The sequence below is a fragment of the Micrasema longulum genome, unplaced genomic scaffold (genome assembly GCF_059751315.1).
Source record: "Micrasema longulum isolate JH-2025_06_02 unplaced genomic scaffold, ASM5975131v1 h1tg000281l, whole genome shotgun sequence".
In the NCBI taxonomy this organism is placed as follows: Eukaryota; Metazoa; Arthropoda; class Insecta; order Trichoptera; family Brachycentridae; genus Micrasema; species Micrasema longulum.
This window is the reverse complement of record NW_028277485.1, coordinates 46830-73463: the sequence shown is the minus strand read 5'-3', so window position 1 is coordinate 73463 and position 26634 is coordinate 46830. Positions and strand designations below refer to the sequence as shown.

At 31.8% G+C, this 26634-nt stretch overlaps 1 protein-coding gene across 1 annotated transcript in view; it reads left to right on the top strand.

Moving 5' to 3' along the window:
- Positions 1-26634, top strand: part of LOC148282862 (uncharacterized) — a gene marked incomplete at its 3' end in the record, with an annotated part of 206675 nt that overhangs the window by 134040 nt on the left and 46001 nt on the right. The window contains exon 4 of the mRNA XM_088224373.1: positions 1490-1528. Coding sequence (XP_088080499.1) covers positions 1490-1528 — 39 coding nt within the window. The remainder of the gene's footprint in view (positions 1-1489; positions 1529-26634) is intronic.

Here is a 26634-nt window from a genome sequence, read left to right as displayed (position 1 = left end):
CAGTCAAGTTAAAAATTTGGATTAAGCATTTTTAAATAACAATGATGACATTATTATTACTGGCCACATTTTGTAACGTAATATGTAAGTATATTTTTACAATGAGTGTTCAGAAATTCTTTTCTTTAGGAACGCTTTAAGGTATCGATATTTTAACAGAGATGAACGAATGAAAGCTACACTAGCGCGGCACAGTGGAGTTTTAGATCAAACACTTACTTATGGAAGTGAAACATGGAACTGCCAGAGGGAGGATGAAAGCAGAGTGAACGCGGTCGAAGTACGATCTCTTAGGTGAATCTGTGGGAAATATGAGAAAGGTATAATTGATAATATTGAGAAAGAGTCACTGAGACGATTTGGTCATGTAGAATGTATGGATGACGAAAGAATGGTAAAACAGCATATATCTATATATATATATATGTATATACTGTATATATATATATATATATATACAGTATATATACAGTATATACATATATATATATAGATATATGCTGTTTTACCATTCTTTCGTCATATATATATATATATATATTATATATATTTATATTATATATATATAATATATATTTATATTATATATATATTATATATATATATATATATAACGGTAACATAGGACGAGGACGACCATAGAAGACCTGGCATGATCAGATAAACCAAAATCTTAAGTTTGGTCATGTCAGAATAAACAGAACTAAAGAGCATGTATGACAAGATGTATGCATGTGGAAGAAGCTAGGAATGTATGTCAGGGTAGTTGTGTGTGGTGGTTCATCCTCTCTGCCTATCCCTATGCAGAAACGGCGTGATGGTAGTAGCAGTCGTATCAGTAATGAAGGAACAGTTGGAAAATGTGGAAATCTAGGCATAAACATGGCTGTTAACCTGTCATATGCTGGTTTAAGTGATCACTTTACACACTGTGAAACAATCATCGTACTGTATTATGTTTGCGATTTTCACGTCCCAACAATTTTCAGAAATTGTGTTTTATATATTTATATGTCTAGTCGAAGCAGCGTGCTTTACAATTATTTGCTTCTTTCTCATAGGCGACATCTGGTGACTAGCTTTTCCGACTATTTTTTTTATTGGAATATACGTCGTTTAAGTATTTTTATTTTAAGTATTTTTATTACATTTTATTCAATACACAATACAAGTTCTACTAAAATACAGTTTCATATATTAAAAAAATATTTCTTGTAAAAAACACTGTCTTGAAATAATGAAAATTTTATATAAATTGTATTAATAGTTTTCATTGATTTAAGACAACTTACACAACATGTTTAGTATAAAATAAGAAAAAAACAGTGAAAACTTATTATTTTAAATAATAATTTATATATATTAATATTAAAGCTTTGATTTAAAATATTCACAAAGTAGTAAATTATATTATTGAATTACCTTAACCCTTCGTGAATGCCCAACATTTTCGCAAAATGGCTAATATTGGCTATTTTTTCTTTTTCAGAGGAAGATTGGAATCCTGATGGAAAGAATAGAGGGGATGGTAAGTGATTATCATTGATCTCTTTTTCCATTTACCCAAGAGGTTTTCCATGATAAATTGTGGCAAAATTAACTATAAGGCCCACCATTAACCTATTTTAGAAATACTTACAAAATAAACGTTTAATTCCACGGTCGCTACGCATGTATATCTTTTACTGAACCTGCAAACAAATCTGTTTAAATCTGTTTTGCGATTTAAATTTCAAAATAAAAAGTTAAACATGTAATATTTTCATTAGGAAGAAATATCTGTACTTTTTAAAAATATTAGATGTACGATTTGGACATATTCAAAGACTGCTCTTTACTTTAAACGGAAGGTAAATTTTATTGATTCAAATAATATTTACCCCTTTCTATTTAAACTAAACCTACTTCTTAAACACACACCATATTTCACATACAATGCTCCACATATCGCACTCCAAAGACACAAAACAATAACAACACAAACACAAATAATATCATACGTATTCTCATTACATATTGTCCTTGTTAGAAATTTGTATAGTATTTTGTGTTGTGTACGCATTGGTGCCGTGTTAGGTGTAAGTTTTTGTCGATTATTTGTATACATTATGTCAATATGTACACAACACTACTTATAAATATATATCTAAATTTGTTACAACAGAGTGGAAAACATATTAGAGGAGGGAACGTGGGAGTCTTGGCATTTACAGGGGTTATGATCTGTCATTGACTGGTTTAAGTGGTCACTTTACACACTGTGTAATATTCACCATTCTGCCTAAATTTGAACGTCCAAATTTCCTCGACTCTTTTTCTTTTTTCTTTTGTGAAGTAAAATAGCTGAAACCTGTACCATGTGAATGATATTCATCCGGCTGTACCATTTCACCTTCTAGGCAACACCTGAAAACAATTGTTAAATTGTTATCCTTCTTATGAAACCAGCCAATGACAGTTCATAAGCCCTGTAAATGCCTAGACTTCAATATTCCCTTCTCAAAAATGTTTCCCTCTCAATTGCAACACGTTAAAAATCCAGCTTGACTACAAACATTTGGACATACTGTAAATATTGTTGATAAATAAATATAGCTACTTATATTGCCACGAGATATGTTATTTTTGAAAATATAATGGAAACTGACAAAAATGTGAACTTTTCCTGACACGAAAATCTGACCCGTTAACCCCGCCAAATACAATTGAACACTAATAGAGATTCATTGATTTTGGATAAGTTTTTTTCCCTGCATATTTAAAAATTCAGACAAAAAAAGCTCTCAACGCACCTGTATAAGCACATTTTCCGTAATCCCCCGAGCTTAAATCCCTTTTTTTATCAGCACCCTATTTTTAATAGAATTGCACTGTTGCATTACCAGTTGAGGTGAATATTGTGATATTTGAATTTTTTTTTGCTGTCGACGGTAACATGAACATACTTACATTTATTTATCGTCATCTGCATTGGTACGCCAATAATGAAGTGTATTTTGACTATCTACACGAAGATAAGGTGATCAGTCTTACGCTTCGAGTGCCTTTAAAATGATTTTTTCGCGTCGACCTTGCCAGGAATCGAACCTGGGATCTCAAGCATAGTTGGCGAGTGTGTCATCCACTACACAACTAGGGAGTGCCGTATTTTTTTTATAGGTGATCTACAAAAAATGTTTTTTAATTTGTACCTTCATACATTTAAAGATATAGATTACACAAACATCACTCTGTCAGATTTAAAATATATACTAAAAATGCATTATGTAGCTTAGTAGACATTATAATAATAAATATGTACATCTCCCTTCCCCTCCTTATCCTCTCTTTAAGCATTCTTTCCTAATCCCGCCCAATTTACAATAACTTACTGTTCTTAAAAAAATATTTAAAAAATCTTTGATTATTGAAAAATATTTACGAGTTCATGAAAATAACATTTTTATATGTATAAACTTATTTGTTATTAGTTCTGAGTTTATACACTATATCTGTTTGTTTACTATAAATATATATGTAGAACTTTTGATTTCCCAAATAAAATAAAATAAATCAATAAATCAATACATAGAGGTAATACATACCACATACAAGTACATAATATGTAAGTAATATAATTATAAATGACTTTTTTTTCTGTGGTTCTGTGAAAATCAACTCAAACAATGATAAATTATTATTAACCACGCGATATGTAGCTTTATTCTACACTATTTTAATACAATACTTGCACAAACGTTTATTGACAAATACCACAATGACATTTAGCAGTAACTGTCAACACTGATAAAAGAATAATGCCAAATACGGCCACTGAGAACACACCACATATCCTGATACATATGTCAACGGTATCGCATATAAAAATAGTCCTTCGAAAATAATGTTAGAAATACTAGTTTCCAAACAGAGAATCTTGTATAATATTTGTAATCTGCAAGCTCGTTTTAGTACTAAAAAAGCTGACCCGGGTTAAAAATGTAAAATACAGTGTAATTTTTTGTATGGAGAATACGCTGAGGTAATAGGCTAGTTTCATCGTTCACTGAGAATGGGCAGGGCGCATGGCCCACTTCATATATATTTTTTTGTAGGAAGATATAATCGGTCGTTGTGATTTATAACAAATAGCAATTATTTTATAAATTTTCGCATGAACATATTTACTATAAACATTGTTATTATTATTCTTTATATAGGATTTATCGAATCTCTTCGTCAATAAATAAATTAAAACTAAAAAATATGAATCAATAAAATATTTTTCAAATATTTTTTTAATAATAACAAATAAAAATACAATATTTATTAAATTTACATTAATCAAATACATATATTTACATTAACGTTTCCCATTACGTAAAAGAAATAAATAATTAAATATAACAATGAATTAACTACCTGGTAAAAGAAAAAGTATAAAAAATGGAACATTGTTTTCAGGCGTTGCCTAGTAGGTGATTTGGTTCAGCCGGATGAATCTCACCCATGTGATAAAGGTTTCATCTCTTTAACTTCACAAAAGTCAACAGATGGAAGAGTTGAGGAAATGTGGATGTATAAACATGGACAGAATGGTGAATGTTACACAGTGTGTAAAGTGGCCACTTAAACCAGCCAATGACATGTCATGAGCCCTGTAAATGACTTCCAGAGTCCTAGACTTCCATAATCCCTTCTCAAAAATGTTTTCCCCTCCGTTGAAATAAATTTAAATACAATAAAATATCAATTATTTAAATATAAATCAATAATTAAACAATTAAACCTATCAAACGAATTTAATTAAAAAAAAAACTAAAATTAATAAACGCCAATCTAATGCCAAGCTGTCTTGGCCTGCAAATATTTATCGACTCTATACACTCAATAGTAGCTTTTTCCAAACATGTTGTGCTTGACAAAATCTTTACATTTTAAGAGGTACCTTATTGTCGAATCGAATGTAGTTTGAGGCAAAAGATTTTTTTTTTTGCAGTCTAGTGGTGGAGCCACTTAGTATATCTTTATTTCTAGTATTGAACCCATGGAAATCTCTGTTTAATCTCTTTTAAAAATCAACAATATTTTTATGTACGTACATTAAATTTTCATAGATATATTGACATGTGACTGTCAATATATTGACCTTTTTAACATATCTCTAAGCGATTCTCGGGGACTCATATTGTAAATTACTCGAACAGCTCTCTTCTGCGGCACAAAAACAGAATCAACATTTGCGGCACTTCCCCACAGCATTATACCGTAAGACACGCTGTCGAAGTAACTGATATATACCAATCTAGCTGGTTCTGCATTAGTAAGATGTCGAATCTTTTTAACAGCGTAGGCTGCAGAACTAAGTCTGTACGATAAATTAGCTATATGTGGACCCCATTGAAGCTTAGAATCTAATTTTATACTATAAAATACAGTGGTATCCACAAGATCCAGTTCTTTGTCTTTAAGTTTTACACTAAACATAGTTTGTTTGACATCACGGCTCACAACTCTAATACATTTAGTATTTTTTTAATTAATAATAAATTGTTGGAATTAAACCAATTCAACACCACGGAGAGAGCATTTATTATCGCAAGTCAAATATACTGCCGTCATAAGAAAGAAGGACGCATCTAACATTTTTTTCGAAAATGAGCTAAATACATATTCGGAATCAGGAGAAAAATACGCATCTACTAAGAATAAATCTATCTTCCTAAAATAACCACAACCATATTATTTTCACTAATAAATGAGATTTAACTGCAAAAAGTCTCGAAGATTACTAAATATAAAAGGCTGTTCTGACTTAAATAATTATAAAAGACTGATTAAAATACTTATTTTTTCTTCTATTTCGTTTTTAAAAATATCTGAAATGAATGTACATATTCGTTTTCAATTAAATTTAAGATCTGCTCGTAATTTCGAGGCTCATTGATTATTAGGTCGGCGTCACTATTTTGAAAAGCACTAAATGGCCAGTAACGTCTATTTTATATGTTGAGTAGAATCAATTGGCATATTAACACTAAAAAAGAAAGACGTTTACTTAATTACTAAATAAAAAATAATTAATTACTAATAATACTTACGCACCCACACACACGCACCCTCTCCCTCATTCGTTTACGCATACACACATTAACATACACATGAATACAAACGTCATACACATACAATTACGTTAACTCTTTTCATGTGAAATGAACATGGAATTGTATTTTGATAAAGAGCGTGAATAAATAAATAAATAAATATATTATGTGGCATTAGATTTACAGTGGATTTTTTTAATTGGCTTAAGTATTGGTAATATTTTTCTACTTATTTTGTTTATGTAATAGCTGTAAAAATCCCAAATAAAATCAAAAATATAAATAAAATAATACACTTAATTTTTGCAGTATTTTTCACACAGCGAAATTTTCAATCTCCGAGTCACAAAATAGTTTTTTTCTCCGTTTTTTGTTTTATGTAGAAACGTCCTTCTTTCTTATGACGGCAGTATAATGGTAAGCAGTCCATAATCGCTTATTTTGACGATTCGCCCACGCTACTAGGCGGATTTACCTACACTCGATTCCTCTTTCTGGATTTTTAGCCGAGAGAAGGTATCGAGTCGAAAACGCTCGTCGTCGAGGGTAACTGAGTTATGTTAAAGATATACTTTTATACTTATCAAGTTTTGGCGTAATAAGAAAATCCTGCATGTGTACCTTGAATTCGGAAATTTCAGGTTCACTCGTTCACTGGTGCTTTGGGCGAGATAACAAGTTCTTAATCTGTCATCGGCTGGGTTAAGTAATTTCTTTACGCACTGTTCATTCACTTTTTAAATTCCGCGTGTGTTTTTATATTTACATTTTTCGTTTATCTATGTACCAATGCTTGGTTTAAAACTTTAAAACCTACCCCTTTCCAGTAATAGATGTCGCTAGTTTTTTCTTCTTCAATACTTTCGTTCTCTTAACTCCTAAGTATTATGTCAAAATCATAATTTCGCCTTAGATATTAAAATCTACTTGTTTTATTTTTTATAATCATCATAAATTTCTCACAAAGAATATTTACAATTTATATGTTATTAATTTTTGAAAATAGTTTTTGCAATATTGTGACAGTATAGTCATCTATCGGTCGTTTTCCTAAACTAGATCGTATGCACAGGGCAAAATTACACAAGCTTTAGCTGGCGCAGACCTTTGCAGTTAACTGCAGTAAAATGCAATAGATGTCACTAAACACCGCAAATTTAATGCATTTTATGTTGCTATCTCAGTTTAGATGATACTGGGGCTTAAAATGAAACCATATTAAAATATTGCTTAGTAAGCTACCAATATAAACAGTTCATTAATAAATCACAAGGTTTTAAATAAAACTTTGTAGTAATTTTTGTGGTAATTTTGATTAAAAACTTTGATCTTTGTGTTATGATTAGTTGTAATTTGCAATCAAATTCATGTCTCGTTGTTTCACATTATACTACGATATGTTATTATATTAATGATTGTTAATTTAAGCTACACATAGACAAAAAGGTGAATTATTTATTTTTCAGTAAAAGAAAAATACATATTGACATCATCTGTAAACTATTTATATTACTAAATTTGACCACTAGATGACTAAAAGAGGCTTCGTATTGTTACCGCATTGAAAAAAACTATAAATACAATTTATAATTTAAATACTACCTCGTACATTTCCGCCTTAAAAAATATTATTATCATCATCACGTATCCGCACAAGTGGTTCACGGGTTATTTTTTTTAATTTGTTAATAAGACTATCAAAGTAAGAATAAAATTTTAAAAAAATATTTGTATGTATCGTAATATCAGCGCTACGATTTTTTCAAGTTTTGTGATTTTGATATTACTCCATTTTCACAATAATTCAAAACTAGGTGGATGTGAATATTTTATTATTTTGAAAGTTTTTTGCCGTGACATCATTTTCTGCAATCCTTTTCTACCCTTGTCATAATTTATCATAATGTATTTCCTAACCCCAAGGCACGTATGTACCTTAGTCTGTGCTTGAATACCTACCACTTCTCGAATATTTTTAAAATATTGAATTGAATACTACTACCATCATCACGCCATTTTCTAAAGGGGTAGGCAGAGAGGATGGACTGCCACACACGTCTATCCCGACATGCATTCCTACCTTCTTTCACATTCATGCATCTTGACATATCTACGTGCCCTTCGATATGTTTGCTTTTGATATGACAAGTCTACATATTTTGGTTTATCTGATCACGCCACGTCTTTCGTGGTCGTCCTCGTTCTACGTTACCATTAATTCTCACTATATATATAATCTGTTTTACCATAATTTCGTCATCCATTCGTTCTATATGACCGAACCATCTTAGTGACCCTTTATTAATCTTATCAATCATACTTTTCTCAGATTTGCACACTCGATCTTGCGTGAATTCTAGCTTCGTTCGACAAATTGCTATTAGCAATTACTGTGCTTAGCACTAACATCTCACACACTATAACTTTGAGAAAGGGTTGTTGAAGCAAGTCCATCGGCGTTAACGGACATTACACAGAACCAGTTTGGGTTCACAGCTGGCAAGTCAACAACAGAAGCTGTTCCGACTATTTAAGTGTTGATGGAAAAATATCAGGCTAGCAGGGAAAATCTTTGCATGGTCTTTATTGACCTTGGAAAGGCCATTGATAGAGGTCCTATTAATCTAGTATGGAAAGCTCTGCTAGCACATAATGTACCGGAAGCCAACATGACATCAATACAGGATATGTAAGATGACATTAGTACCAGAGTGTCGGGACCAGCTATCACAAGCGATCCGTTTCACTTCGAAATGGGTGTTCACCAAGGGTCAGCATTGAGTCCATTAATTTTCAACTTTATTATGAATTACATAACAAGGACATAACAATAAACCATACCATAGTGCTTTCTGTATGCTGATGATATTTTACTCGTAGATAAGAAATCTTCGGAGCTACAAGAGACTTCAACACATGGGTGTAACAGCTGGAAAAGCACGGACTGAGAGTAAGTCGTACAAAAACTGAAAACATGGAATGAGATTTTTGAGGGGTGGAAGACTTAGGCTGCGATATACATACTAATAAAGACACAAAGCTACCTAAGGTGTCACACTTCAAATACCTTGGATCTATGATAACGACTAGTGCCTGTGTAGATGAAGATGCTCATCACCGTACCAATACTGCATAGTTGAAGTGGAGATTCCTTTCTGGCGTACTCTGCGATAAAAGGATGCTTATTAAAACCACAGGCAAAGTATACAAAACGATGGTAAGACCTGCAGTCAGGGCTGATGACATTTTATGTTACGTCATGTATTTAAGATTTGTACCGTGTCGCAGTCGTTGCTTTACGCAGCTTGTTAATTTGAAATCTTTGCCGTTTCACGGACTACGTTTTTATGTGGTTTATTTATTCATTAATTCCATTCAACAAACCTGTTACAAAAACAAAACATAATGTTGATTTTCAATATTAGAGGGTAACGAATTGGTCACTGTAGCACAAATAGCATATGTTTGAAATCAATGCTATGGGAAGTCCATGGTCTGAATGTGGTCACATATTGTTCTTTTGTCCATTACGAGACAGATATAGTATTTACTATGTACTCCTCCTTACCCTTTTAACATATCATCACTCCTCTCCATCCTTGATCCTGAAATAATCCATCATATAGGAAGATTCTTGCCAGAAAATGAGAAAAACATTTGGGTTTCTTCGCCTTTTCCTATTTACACAATTATATTCCAATACCATGTATATTATATTTTGCCCTTGGCAGATATCCTTAGAATGAAATGCCTAAAAAAAAAAAAAAGGAATTCCATAACTAGACTATCAAACGACGAATGATTCAAATTCATTCAGATAAACCGTTAAACCGATTTTCTGGGGGGGTAGGCAGGGAGGATAGAACGCCATATCACTTTGTCTTTTGCATGCAGACCAAATATATGTCTACTCAAATAAAGTTAACCCCGATGTTGTACCCAGAAAAAACTCGTCCGTCGAAATTTGAAATGTTGAAAAGGACAAAGTGTAAATTGTTTAAGAAAATATTAAACACAAAACTCTCTATTTTCCAGAGAGAAATAATCTTTTTTTTCCCTTTCTTAAGGAATTTACATTTTGTCTCTTACAGAATTTCAAATTTTCGCGGATGATATAAAATAATGTATGTAACATTCATCCTTTTGTTAAATTCAGTGAAATGTATTAACTAGAATAGCCCCTAATAAAAAAAAGGAAATCTTAGTTTCACACACCTTTGGCAATATTTTTTCTTAATTTAATAAAGACTTGAATAAATTTATTATACAAAGGTACGAGTACAATCGTGCAAGGTAGATTACAAGGTAGATTTGTCATTTACTATGTATTGTTATTGACTTCAATATAAGCTTAAAAAAGGTCAAACTAAAAATGTTAAAACTCTTCTAAAAAGACGTAAGACGTGAGACACAAAATTTATTTACAATTGGCAATAAACAAATCAATAGAAGTAAAAGCAAACATGAATAAAGATAGCAGTATAAACAGTATCTATTACCTACACAAAAACAGACAGTACCTATTACCTACACAAACAGATGGAAATTTCTACTATACGGATCTTGAACGGGAAAAACACTAAAATAGGACATCTAAAATAAACCAAGTAAACTATCAAACAATGTGTCTGAAGAAACACGAAGATAGCTATTTTTACGCTTAAGAGGATTCGCGGTTTGACTTTTCTTCGTACAAACGTATTCCCGTATTTTCTCCCTTCATTATGGCACTAGTGCGATATTTTTTTTACACACATCTTTACCATTGGAGAGTTCATATTTTTTTTTGGTTGATTATTTAAATTGTCCTTTATAAGAGCTAGGACCATTCAAAAAACCATAAAATTACCTCTTTTTATCTGCCGGCTTCGGACTAACGGTATACAAATATGATTATTATATTTGAAAAAAAAGTAAAACATGCAGACCGAAAATTTATTTCTAACACTCTTTTTTTTTTAAAAAAAAGGACAAATTTATCGTTGATGCCTGTGGGGAAGATGATTGCTCATTTGAATAGCCTACCGAGAAAGATGGATCTTTTTTATGCTGGATTTACCAGCTTTAGACTCTTCCTCTCTAACTATGTATTATAATGTGTATTAGTGACTTATTCGTGTTTAAATACCATTGTATTTATGGACCACACATTACGGTGGGCCGATATTTTTTTTTCCGTATTTTAAAATGAAAGGGGTCTAAAAAGTTGCCTCTTACCAACTTTATATAATATTCGATACTACTTTTTACCCTCAACCAGAGCTTGAAGTTTTCGAAAAAGTCGATATTTTCGTATTAATCATTTCGTATTTAAGTAAGAAAATAAGTGCAATTTTATAATGTGCATTAAACCTTATTTAAAAACCATCTTAGGGTGTGGGTTGCACTTTGTATTGTAATAAAAAGGTAGCATTGTTTTAATGAGCTATTTTTTTCGTTAATATTAGCCAGGCACTCAACGGAATCAGTTCCGCGGAGTGTAAACTTTTTACGTTTCGGTAGTTTTAAAACGTGTTCGAATTTGTAATGTGATTAAGTTATATCTTTACTAAAAAAAAAAAATCAATATAAATAATCAGCAAAATGTTCAGACAGTGGTAAACCTCAAACTTCGGTTGAGGACTAAAAGTAGTACGGAATATATTTTTTTATATTTTTACGTTCAATGTGATTCAAAATGCATCTTTTTAGACCCCTTTCACTTTGATGCCTTAAAAAATAAAAAAACTTCATACATAATCGGCCCAGTCTACAATACATATGTTGGGCCTTAATAATATATTGTGCACTTTTTAAAAATATGCTTTTGTAAATACCTAATCAAATATAAACATTTTAAAAGGCAATCGTGCTGTATTGTACATTTAAATAAAATAAATAAAACAAAAAGGCCTTTCAGTTTTGGGGTACGGAAAACGGGACTACGAGACCTTGATTTTGTCGATTTTAGCTAGGCATAATTAGTCCGACGCGATGTGCAGTTATCTTTTTCGCACAGTATTTAGGGAGGCATCTACGAGAGAGCGACATTAAAACTATATTCAAATATCGATTCATCATATCGCCCTCCCACCGAATATCCTCATAAAGGAAGATATTCATAATGTTGTATTGAGTCGATTGTGATCCCGTGGTAGAGAAGTCGATTAGATGTATAATTAATGTATTCACAAACAAACAAACAAACAAATCATCACGCCGTTTCCCCTTAGGGGTTGACAGAGAGGATAGAACGCCATATCATTCTGTCTTTGCAAACACACCTCGCTTCCTCTACATTCACACATCTCATGCACGCACGCCGATTTTTCCTACTCTTGACATGTCCATCTTCATTATTTGGTGGTCTTGATCGTGCCATGTCTTTCTTGGTCTTCCTCGTTTACTGCATCCTTCAACATTCGCATCGTAAATCATTTATGCCGTCCTTTCGCTGTCGATTCGCTCTACATGTCCAAACCAACGCAGCACCCCTTTCTTGATTCTGTCGAAAATGCATGTCTCAGCCTTACATTGTTCACGGATCTCGACATTTTAGACACCATTTAACCTACTTTCATTTTTTTTTTCCAATTCCATACTTGGCTCCCATACATAAGAGTTGGCACTAGAACACCACTGTGAACCGCTAGTTTTGCCTCCTGCGATAAAAAAATGTTTGCCAAAGTTTTATTTATTCAGAAAGCAGGTTATATAAGATTTTATGAACTATTCTCAAGGACAGGCCATAAGCCTTGTAAATGCCTAGACTCCCATATTTCCTCCTCAAAAAGTTTCCCTTCTCTGTTGCAACAAATTTAAATATTCCCAAGGAGTTTTGGGAAAAACCCATTTAGAGACATGTATAAAAAAATATTGATTTTTATAAATATGTACATTTTACATTTTTTTTTGTACAAAAACAAAATAAAAATAGCTTTATTATAAAATAACCACTGCATCGAAAAATAAATATTAACTTAAATTAAAAACTAAAAAAGTATCAAAAGTTACATAAACATACATACACACATAATACACATGACCTGAATCAGCAATAATATTTATTCAAAGCACATTCTTAAAAAAATATTTTTTTTTTGGTTCCCTTCTTAAATTTCGAATTATTACTCAAATCCTTGCCAAATCAAATTATTAAAAAAAATAATTAATGAATGGTTTTTGAGAATTTTTGGCTGATAGCTTTACCTATCTTAAATCCATCACGATTATTTTATTGAACATCAATTTAATTTAATACTTCTATGATTACCATTTTCTAACCGTTCTCTGACCCGTTTAAAATATGTTTTAAAATAAATTATAGTATTTATCTAATTAGGCAGTTCTATATATTATTTGTCGTGTTATCTCACATTCGGAAATAAAAACAACCTTTGCATTGAAACTTATGCTTGTTAGCCTAACGTTTTCACCTCTACACAACAAGGCGGAAATAACATAAATGCGATAAAAATACTTAAATAAATAAAAAAAGTCATAATATCATGCATATATTAATAATTTGGAAAAAACAAACATATATAATATTTTGTTTACATGAAATAACCGCATAACCAATTTTAATAGTTGAAAAATTATCAAGAAATTTTCAACTCTAATTTCAAATCAATTCCTGAACTTTTTTTGATAATTTTGTATTGCAGTTGATATATTACATTATTATTCTAAAAATGAATGATTGCGTGTGTCGTGTACGGGCCCATTTCACACGTATCGCGCCAATTTACTCGGTCCGGTAAAATTAGAGTTGATAGACACAATTTTATTATTTTCTTTTTTGGTTTCATCTATTTAGTTTCTACTCGCGGGTGAAAATTTTGCTAAAAGAAATCGAGTGGAGATTAGTCGGCCACATGGTGTACTGTTTCGTGTTTTTATCTGCATTTTGATAATTTAAATAATTTAACAAATAACTATTAATGAATCCACCCTATGATATGTCGTGGTGCCGTGGGATGTTCAACCATCGACTAAATCGGCGGATAGGAATTTCACCTCTATCTATATATGAAATACACTCGAAAAATGTTGTCGTTTAAAGCTCATTCCGTATTGCGTCGTCAATTTTAACTTTTCGATTTTAACTTTTTAATTTTAACTTTTAACTTAATTTTAATTTAAACTTTTCATTTTAACTTTTACTTTTAATTTTAATCATTTGATTTCAACTCTTAATGTATACTTACCTACATCTACTACCTGCATCGAATAATTTATTGTTAGTTGTGATTTTTTTACAATTAAATTGAAATGTTCATGAAAGCAGAGAGAGAGGGAGGAAAGTAGAGTAGCTTTACAATGTCTTCTCCTTTTTATGAACTTTTTATGTAATATTTTTATTTTTACTTTTTTAGAATTAAATTATTTTTCCCCTCTCCTCCTGCATTCATTAGTGTGGAATCTGTAATTGGTCTTACTTTTTAAAATTGTTCTTTTGTACCTTGTTTTATATAAAGACTGTATGATTTCATTAATAAATAAATAAATAAATAAACGCTGGGTAGGAGGGAGAAAGCAACAAATTAAGCAAATTTCTCGCTTACTACTTCCTAATTTATGGAATTCATTTCGATATACACCGCAAGACGAGTACATCGAAATTTACGAGTTCTCAAAAAAAACTAAAATTGACATATAATGAATTATTCTTGATATTTAATTAGTTTTTTTTATATTGTTTGACATATGTGATGACTACTCGTTATTTCAAGGTTAAAATAAAAAATCTTACTCATGAATTGTACTTAGAAATTGCCATTATATATTAGGTATCAGATTACCCGAACCTTAGAGACCCATAACGGTTCATTTATGGTCGAGTGTTTGTGATGGAATAATAAAAGACATGTTATTTTTTAATTCATATTTAAGAAGTAGGTTCTTATCGCTTTATTTTAAATTAAAGTATTTTACATTTATACATATTTATAACATTTAAAAATATTTAGTACTTAGTGAATTCACCTTTATTTTTTATAACATGTAAAATTCTATTATTTAGAGAAGCGTAAAGCGAATCTAAAATTTCTGATGTTATTTCTTCTTCCCAAACTTGAATTAAGTTTTTTTTTAATTCCTCAATGTTTTTAGATTTTTTTTTCCCGACTTTTTTTTTCATAATCGCCCATAAATTTTCTATCGGGTTCAAATCAGGGCTATTCCCGGGCCACGTCAACGATTTTAAGCCAATTTTCTCCTTGAATTCATTGATCTATAAAAAAACAATAAATTATTTATCATGTGGTCACAAAATGCATTTAAAAATATATATATTTGTACTCACAGTGCGGGCTCTATGGCACGGCGCAGAATCGTCCTGAAAAATTGGGTCCGCGGTATACTGCGTAATGTCCTCGATTGTTGGAATAATATGTTTTTTTAACACTTTTTTGTACTGAATGGCATTCATCGTACCCTGTACAAAATTTAGAGGTCCTAAACCGTATGCTGTCATGCACCCCCAAATCATCACGTAGGGTGAATGTTTAACGGTTCGAGTGACGCACGACGGATGATATCTTTCCCCACGTTTTCGTCGAACTATCTTTCTGCCGTCTGGACCAAAAAGGTTGAATTTTGATTCATCAGAGAAAACAACATTTTGCCAATCCTCCAAGGTCCAATTCTGGTGCTCTTTCGCCCAATCCAGTCTAGCCTTCTTCATTTTGTCCGTGAGTAATGGTTTCTTTGCGGGACTCCGTGCTTGGAAACCATGCTCCAACAGCCGCCTGGACACTGTTTTTACTGAAAATGTTGATGTGCTGGTAGACTGCACCTCTGCGTGTATTTCAGGTGCCGTTAAAAATCGATCGCGCATAACAATTTTTTTTATTAAGCGATCATCTCGGGCAGATGTCACGCGCCCCCGTCCGCTTCCTTTTTTCCGTTCTATGGATCCAGTTTCTTGGATTTTTTTAAATAAAAACCTCACTGCACCTTCTGAATACCCAACTCGACGAGATATTTCACAATTAGATATGTTTTCTTGCGACAATGTGATTATTTTGGATTTTATCGCAATCGACATTTGCTTTGCACTTTCCATGATTGTTGTGTTATGTTCACTCAAACGCGGGTAAAACAAGACTGTTGAGACATTTTAAAATGTAAATATTGTAGAAAGGTGACACATAGTGTCCTTAATTTATTAAACAAAAGAAAGAGGTATCGATAAAGGATTTCTTAGAAAAAGGGTTCAGTAAAGTCAAGGGGCGCGGTAGCAGGTAAACTCGTAATTTTTTTTGTCTTGCGGTGTATGTCAAAACATGTTAAAATCACAAAATATAGTGTACATTATTTTGCTCCACATACACTGTTTAAATGTCACGTTGTAAAATTTCAACCTTTCAATCCAGTAACATTAAATAATGTTTCTCGTTTCAATGAATTAGGCATACGAAAAGTAATATTTTCTATTTAGGAACATTCTTGTGTTGTGAATTTACTATAACATATTTATTCCAGAGAGAATTTCTAGTGACCGACCGAATATTCGGTTCCCAGTTTCGTCAATTTTTGACTAAAACTTCGTTTCAGTCGAAACCTACGATCGGGATGTGTCTTTATAATTTATTTTTTTACAAGCAGCCTTTTGAAAAGTTTAATGTTTTAGTATCACAAGTATACTTAACTATTGACATATTTTATAAAATTAGCACCATTATAAATATTGGATTGTTGTCCATTCAGATATTAGTGTTGTTACTTAGTAGTTACTGTATTGACGTTGTCTAACACAAAAAATAAAAAGTAGACTGATTTTGTGATTTGTTGACTAAAATAGTAAGTGGTTCTAAGATCATTCATATTTATATATTTGTAATACCTTTATAGTGAATTGATTAAAGATCCTATAGCGTACATTAAAGATATGTTACATATAAGTTATATGTATAACATAACAACGAGTCAAAAAGCGTTAAAAATAAACAAATTTACTCATCAAATTATTATATTTCATTTCATTGTGTATTTTATTTTAAATTTATTTTAATGAATTCCTAAGGTTTAACAATAAAAACGCCTAAATCTTGGGCGTCTTGACGTGACCTATAAATATGTTTCAGTTTTGGCCGAAACTAGAACAGAAGCCGAAATTCGGTTTCGGTTGGTCACTAATAATTTTAAAAATATATTTTTTTAATTACTCTAATTCTCCTTTGTTTCTGTTTATTTCTTATTTCGATTTGATACTTTATCAAAGGACGTACATAGTATAATGTATCTTCGTATGAATGTGAGAAAAAACTATGTTTGATGTATAACGACTCGATGTAAAGATTATACAAATCTGGGACTCGCATAGTTAACATTGGAACAAATGGATGATGGAAAACTGCCTAAAAACGTATATAAGGCGAAAATCAATGAAAAGTAGCAACATACTATGATGAGATAAGTCTTTGATCTGGTCACGGCACAAGTCTACATAATTTAACGGCTTGCATGACAAGGTTGTTAAGGTGGAAGCGGTCCGGATTGCATGCTGAGATTGCTCCGTGTTATTTTTTTTTATTATACTAATAATTTTGCATTGTATATTGATTTTGCTGACGAATTGCGTTGTAACTGATTTAATTATGCGCTGTTCTTTATATTTCAATGATGTCTCAGGTCAGGAGGAGATGTAATACGTGAACAGTTATGATGAAATACCTTTTTAAAAAATACCCGTAATAAGCAAAATAACGAATCATACTATTTTTGAGTTTGAATCTTTTCTTAATTTTGTCGATAATGTTTATTTCGGCTTTACATAATGCACGAATCTCGACGTTTTAATTATTACATGTTATTTATGTAGCGGCATCTTTGTAAATATCACCTGAAAAGCTCTGTGTAGTAAGTTTCCCAACACGTCTTGCAGATACATAGCGCATGGACTGAATGAAATGCAGCCCCCATTAGCATTATTAACAGGTGCCACATTCAACAGTATGAAGGCTGTCTGGAGATCTGGTATTTACTCAGTGAAAACCAAATGCCGCCTATATTACTCCTGCATAATACACATTCTCCTCCTCACTAGGGTCCAAAATAGCAAAATTCTGTAATTCTGATTTGGCTTTGTAAGAACCACCATATGTCCACTTAAAGGATTCGTCAAGGAAACAATTTTACTGATGCAGTACTAGGTACCTGTTTACTCTTAGTTAAAAGAAAGGAAAGGTAAAATTGAATTATTTCCTTATTCGTACCCGGTGGTGCATAGGGCACTGCATTGGTACCCCAACCTAAATAATCAAATCAATTAAAAAATGAAATAATCGCAACGTGTTTTTAAATAAGAAAATCGAAAGGGGAAATGTGAATACAAACAAGATAACAGCGGCAGACTATCGACTGTTTTCTGAAGATCGGTTGTTCGGCCAATTTTTAGTGCTGATAAAACTTTATCAGCCGTCGGCCGTTCGTAGCGAGACCCCGCCCCGCTGTACGAAAATATCCGTGCATCACGCCGTTACTATTCTGGGCAAGTGTCAGAACCAAGTCAGAGCCTAGTGTTGTGTTCTCAACCTTATTAACTAGCGGAAGAGAGGAATTCGGTGATTCTGTCGATAGTTCCCGCGCGGGACGCGAGTGGACCGTCGCTCTACGCGTTTATTCCCGATAGATCAAAGAAAACATCAAGAAATTGTAAAACGCGCGGTCTAAACAAATGTGTAAGAAGGTGAATTTAAAAAGTGTGTTGTAATAATGTCAAATCGGTTGAAATTTAAAGCAAATGAAAGGGAAAACGTTTTTGAGAAGTGGATGTGGAAGAATCATTTACAGAACTTATGACTGTGCAATCATCCACCACTCTGCCGATGTTTAAATACCCACATTTCTTAAACTCTTCCGCCTGTTGACTTTCGTGAAGTAAAATATTGATGTAGGTGAGACTGAATCAAGGTCATGAGCCCTGAGAATGCCCATACTTCCATATTCCTTCTCAAAAATGTTTTCCCTCTCTACTTGTCTACAAACAGTTGGACGCGCTCAAAATATTGTTAATGTCAAATCGGTGTTTATATAAATCTACATAACCAGCTTAAAAAGTGTTTATAGTAAAAAGTTTAACTATCAGTTTATTTGTGTACCTTGAAACGCATCTTTACGCCAGTTTTTGGGGTCAATACTTTCGCTTTCTGGATCAAGTACAAGTGATAGTGAAAAGTGGAATATTTATTATTTTCTATGTATTTTAACGGTGAATACGATTACACATTTGATATTTTTGGTGACGGAAGCGCTTTTGAAGGTTTGTACTTTCATTTGTAAGCATTTGTACGTTTTGTTGGGTTCATGTTTGTCTTGGTCGGACGAGCATCTGCTTATTGTTCGTTTACAAAGAATGTCTGTCTTAGGCATGCTAATGAATGCATTACGCTATTCGTTAGGATTAACTCGGGCAGTTCACGCGTGACTGAACGACTGTTCACTTGTAAGGAAGACGGTAGTAAGTCAACAAAACCTGAGCTCAAGGTTTTGCTATTATATATACGAGAGGTATTTTGACGTCTCTAAAGAAACTATAAACCCGAAAATTATGAAACATCAATATCAATACAAAGCGAAAAACTGCTTTTTTAAATGAAATAAATAAGACCTTTTGTTTTTAATTAAAACTTTTTTCTGCCATAGTATTTATTAAAAAAAAACATTGCTAAAGGATAAAGGGCAGAAAGCGATATGGATATTGATCTCTTGTCTTGTTTTCATGCATATGTGCATCTTTAGAACAGGTATTTTTGTATCTATCGAAGCTGCTAGGAATATTTTCTTGCAATTGAACATGTCAAGCACTTATATTGGTTTTCCTTTATTTTTCTACTTCGAGTGTGTACTGAGTTTTTCTACTGACATTTCTTGGTGGAATTTGGTGTAATTATAATAAGAAAAATACTTATATAGTTTTATTGCACTTTTATTTATAAATTTTTACTAGTGACCGGGTTATGTCGTGACCGACATCGTCAGACAGTCAGACAGTCTGACGATGTGGGTCACTGGTAAAAAATTATAAATGAAGGTGGAATAAAACTATATACGTATTTTTAATATTGTAATTTAAGTGTGTACTTTTACAATTTTTCCAATAAACGCCGTTTTTCGGCACTGAACTGAAAAAAAAAAACTTCTGTAACTTTTGGTAATGGTGAATAGCGATAGTATTGAATTAGAGCGGTAAGGTACAGACAATATGTCTGTTCCGTCTGTCTGCTATTTTGTTTTTTTTTCAAAGAAAAAATAAATACTAGCGTTCTTATAATTTACCCAAATATTTATATTTCAGTGGCCATTTTCAACCAGTTGTAAATAACTCTCTATTAGAAAATGGAAATCAAGTTGGGGTAGAGTGGGGTTCGAACTTTGGTCCTCTGATCCGTGAGTCTGCAATATTAACCACGGGACCACTACCCGATTCAAAAATATCTTAGTAAAATGTCTTCGTTAAATGTAATTGCTAGTGAAAAGTGCAGTAAATTTGTGCTGTTTACCTTAGTTTGTATATTAAAGACTTCATACTAACTGCCATATTGTCTAACGAAAAATTAAAAAAAATAAATTATTTACTTATTTATTTTATTTACAATACGTAACATTTATTGAGACTAAACCCAATTCCATGGAATCAAAGTCCTGTGTTGAGTTGGGATGAATATATGCATTACGCTTTAACAATATACATAGCAACATATAATATTCAGAACAAAAACATAATTCATAATAAATGGCAAAACAAAGTATAAAAGAATATAAAATGATAAAAAAAATTAAGGTACATAAAAAAAAAACTTATATTTATTGCTTCGAAACCTAAATCGAATAAAAAAAGAAAATAAACACAGTTACGGTGGTATATATCGAGGCTATCTATACTGACATTAAGTCAACAGTCTTTATATATTTAAACAATTTTTAAATATAGGCGCAAGATGTTGATTTCAAATTTTATGCTATGCCTAGGCATATATTATTCTATTGTCTAGACAAATTTTATTCTTCAGAGCTTTTTTTAAAAAAAAAAAAGAATATCGTTAGAGAAATAATGCTTTGAAATAACAAAAAAGCTTTAAATGCGATTATTTCGAAACCAGTTTTAATAACTTAATGCATTCTGTCAGTAAAGCATCGACATATAACTCAAAATACATAAAATTGTGACTTACTGCCCTTTTCCTTACAAAGGCTTTGTTAATGAATGCATATGCGCATGTACTAAATAGTCTTTGAAAAGGAGATCGAAGAAGACACTCAATCCTTAGCCACAGCTTCTAAGCAAACGTACAATGTTAATAAATTGGACACATTCATTAGTGATCAATTCGCAGAATGTGGACGTGCGCTAGTAATAATGACATAATTACTAGCTATCAACGTATCCGTTTACTTTCGGGTCATTAGCTTCGATAGTATTGTGTGCAACAAGTTTACCATTAGTTCTCTATTTTGCTGAATCATCTGAGCGTTATAACATTTCATCAAAATAACATACTGTTGAAATTTACCCCGAGAAAAAGTATTGTTAAAGTTGAAGTTGAATGAAAGAACATAGTTCCGTGTGTGACAGAATCACACCCCGGACATGTGTTTTCGACTCGATAACTGTTCTCAGGTAATAGTCCCGAATTTGTAAAACGAGGGACATAATTCCGTCTCGTTGTGTGTGGTTTACGCGATCGCCAACCATTCTTGAGGTCCTAGGTTCGATTCCTGGCAGGAAGGACGCGAAATATTTAATTTGAAGGTTATTTTGACCGCAATATTTCATTGTTCTTAACCTACCTGGGTACCTTAAGCGTATGAGTGATTACCTTACATTTGTGAATACGCTGCATTTGATTGGTCAACGCGGTGCCCTATGCACTACTGGATGCGACATAGCGGTTGATGATGATTATTAATTACTGCTTTCTGTAATATGTTACAATATGTATTGTATACTTAATTATGAGTAGCGACTTGATTATTATTTTATTTTTTGAAATTTATATTAAAAATATATGTTTCCTTGCATTTTACAATAGGTATACATAAGTTACAAATACAAAAAAACTATTACATTAACACAAAAAAATCCCATAAAGGCATGGCCTGTGTGTGGGTATACATTTTATTTTAAATTGAAATAAAGGCTACTGGAAGAATACGATAGATATCAAAAAGTTGAAAAATGAGTGCTAATGTTAGAACACAATTTTTTGTCGCTAAAAATGAGAAAATTATAAAAAAAGTATATTCTATTCATTTAAAAAAGAAGCTATTAAAATCTGCTTTTTTTGTCCATAATTTCAACAAAATTTTTCATCGAAACAAATTCAAATAATTCATCTCTATCATATTGTCCTTATGAAATGCATGGAATAGTTCATGATTTGGTTTTTCTTTATAAAATCTTAAATGATTTCGTAGACTCACCGTACCTAATTGAAAACGTTGGATTACGCTGTCCTATTCATTGAACTAGACTAACTTTACTTTTTCCGGTACCTAAATGCAAAAATAATTACGCACAGAATTCATTCATTAGACGTGCCTGTACATACAATAATAACTATTGTCAAGAAAAAAACATCTTTTGTAGTAGCATGCATGCATGTAAGAGATTTATACATTCTATTTATTTATTTTTTTAGCTCATAACTCGTTTTTTTTTTAAATTGCATTTTTGTTTTGTATATATAGATGTGTAAGTAATTTATTTTATATTTTATTTTATTTTTTATTTTTATTTTTGCACCGCAACAGGCCAGGACGCCCAATTACAGTGGTGAAATACATCACAGAACACCCAGGCTTGAGAAAAATCATATTTTAATTTTTGTGTTCTCACCGGAAATCGAACCCGGAACCTTCCGTCTGTGAGTCAAGCGTCTTGACCACTACACCACGGAGGCCGCCTGATAACTTAATTAGTCTATTTATTTTTAATATGCATTTATTGTTTTTTGTATGACAGTATGTTATCTAAAGAATAAATTAAAAAAATATTAGTTCGTCCAAACTTCGGAAATAAAAATGGTGTCGGCTACCATAACTCCCCTTTCACACGTATCTCCCCATCAAAAGAGTTTAGTAAGAAAAAAGAAAAGCTCACAACGTTTGAACTTTAAATACAAACGTTTGATTTTGTCGGAAAAGTTGTTTCACTTCACCTGCAATGGGGTCAATTATTGATTGTTTTGTAAGGACTAAGGACGTTAATACTATCGGCAATGTACTTGTACAGGTATGTTAGCAAAAGCTGGCGCGAACAATACATTTACACACCGATCTTGTGTAGTATCTGTGAATAAGCGCATGGTATGACGTCATGCGGCATATGCATTGTCAAAATACTCTCGGTCTCTCTCGCGCTCAGACACACTTATGAGCGTTACAGAGACAGCTATAGATTTGTTGATCGCTAATGAAACTATTTGAAAATATATACAGGTTGCTCCAACGTTTGTACCAACTGATCAGTAATCCCACATTGATCAACCGATGCGAGCTTCAATTTTTGTGATCTGTGTTTATTGTGGTTTAGTTCGAGTTTCGAATAAAATGTAAAATGAACACTAATATATAAATATACTTTCTCATTCAATCTACTCATGTAGATGTTGGCACCGTTTTCTTTTCTTTCATAAAAATGCTATTATCTGTTATTTATCATTAGTTTTCTAAATGAAGATCTCAGATGACTTTTTTTGCTGTAATTCCTTTATTATTTATTTATTTATCTGACGGACTTATGCAGTCCATTATAACGATGGTAAATACAATTTCTTATAATAAATACAGCACTAATAAAGTAAAATACAACTAAATCAAATTAAAGCTAGGACAAAAAAAAAATACTACCTCAAGACAAGATCCGGTCTATCTTAGTGACTTTTTAAATCTATAAAGACTCACGCTGAAAAATTTCAGATCTTGTCTCGAGTTTACAATACGACATAATCGGGACATTGGTGCATGCAAGCCATAGTTTGTGCTGTGCTGATCGAGGAACAGCACATTATTATTTCGCAACCGGCGGATCGGAACATTGAATGCCACTTGTTCCAGTAACGATGCTACATCAATTAAGCCATTCAGCAAACTAAACATAAATATGGAGTCAATGTTATTTCTGCGTTTTGTAGACTTGAGATTTTTAACATTGACTCCATTTCTCCGTAAGTGTAGTCTCCCTTCTCGAGGCCAATCATTCATGCTACTTTTCTTAGCAAATACGTATTGACACAAAAATATAATGGAGTACCAGCCCTGGTTCCTCTTCTTGTCTCCTTCCGAACTCATTACCTGATGCCACATTCCTCATCCTTTAATGTGCATAGCATAATAAACTATTATTAATATTATATGTGCAAGCTTTAAAAAACATTAAAATCAGCACTTATTTTTAATTAATTAGGTTTTTTCATGTACCTATGTATCTTTTGATATATATTATGTTTTTAGTAAAAAAAATGACCGACTCTTCATTTGACCGGTCTGTTTTTTAATTGACTGAAATACGAGTAGATTCCTATTAGCAATCCCTTAAAATTCCTTATTCTTTGTGCTTAAAGATTTAAAAACATAAATGGCCATAGTTTTTATATCTATAAAATAATCATATGTCCACACATAAATTACTGTTATTATTTTATTTGTTTATGTAATGAAGGGGAAATTAAAAGCACACTTTATTTGTTGGCAATTAAAAACATACATTTTTTTCAAAATATGGCGATGAGAATTATATATACTCGTAGAAAGAATGCAAAAAAATTGGCTTTCCCACAGTAAAGCAACAAATACAATATAATGAGGCTATTTTTATACATAAAATAATTAGGGGATAAATAAAAAAATATAAACAATTAAGTTCATTTCAACAATGTTATACATATATATAAAAAAAAATAAAAAAAATATATGAAACTAGGGATAAAAAAAGAAAAGATTACCAATGAGAAGAAAATAAGTCTCAAAATATGTTGTACAAGGGATTAATGTAATTACAATATATACTGTACAATGAGTTACCCGAAGAAATAAAAGAAAAATAGCGCATTTAAATATTTAAAATTAATTTGAAAAAATATGTTCTTGAAATTTTTTTACAAAAAAATATTTAAAATGATTGAATATTATTTATTAAGATGTTGTGAACTAACTTAATAAAGCATTAATAAATATTAATCTGTTTTATCTACCAATAGTAACAGCAAACTTAAATTTGACGAAATTTTGACTTTTAAAAAAAAATCTGAATCTTATTCTTACCCATCCATAAAAATATATAAAATACTTATAGATTTTGATGTATAATTAAATAGAGATGATGCTTTATAGAACATTAGTTATGAAATTATGTTCCGAATAATGAGTGTTGTCGCGTGAACATTGCCGTGGAAAACGCGTAGTAGAGTAAAAAAGACTACCCAGTTTATTGTGAATTTAAAGCTGTATATCGCGCCTTTTTACGCTGCTTCACGTTTACTGACGACAAGATAGGTTCCGGAACTTAGGTTGGATGGAATACAAGACGGGTGCTAAGTGCTGCATTATATGTGTATATATTTTAATGCTTAGACATACTGATTGTCTTCCTTTTAGTTGATTGAAGTGTGTGTTTGTTGGTTTGTATTTTCAACACTTCCGTCCATCTTTATTAATTCAACCTCGTTTCAATTGAAAATTGGCGTCATCATCTGTAATTAATAGTTTGGAGTTTATGTTATCTAAATCGTAAACCATTTTTTACGTACTGTTATCGTTTTTATACAGTTGAGTCTAATGTGAGTTGATAAGGGACAAACTGTTTGAAGATAACCCCAATTTTCTTGATTTATTGCGTATATATTAGGTATTTATCAATTTATATCTAATTCACTGCTCCCTGTAACATTCGATTTGGATTAATCGTTATAATATGCATATGTATAATACCGTTCATATTTATTTATTTATATACTCTCATAGGGCTTTTACGTAATTTATTTTAAAATGTTGACTACGTCCAGAATAGTTACTTAAAAAAACTCCTGGAAAAGGAAATTAGCACGTTTGCTTACCATGGCTTAGACCCTGGGTTTGATTTCCGATAAGTTACGAGTAGACACTGAATATTAATGTAGAAGAGGATTTTTTACTATGAAGTCCCTGGACTGGATCTGAACTTATCATGTTGCCTTCATTTTTCAAATGATTAAGTTGCGCTGCGATTAGAGTGGCAGTTCAGTGCCCATTGCATCAATGAGTGCTTCATATTCATACAAATATACTATTTTCGTACAGAAAATAAGAATGTATCTATGACAGCTTGAAATATGTTCCTCTGTAACTTTTAAATTAACATTTTTCAAAACCTATTTTGTATGAATATTCTATTGTTGATACAGATAATTCTATATTATTTTATAGACAGTTGAAGATAATTTTATTATCTTCATATTGAAATACGGGCCTAGTTTATGTAAAATTACACAACAACAACAACAAACAACAACAAAACAACAATTCAAAGTTTCCATAAATTCATTACAAGGCAAAACGGCCGCCATTCTTATTCTATAAGGTGGAGGTC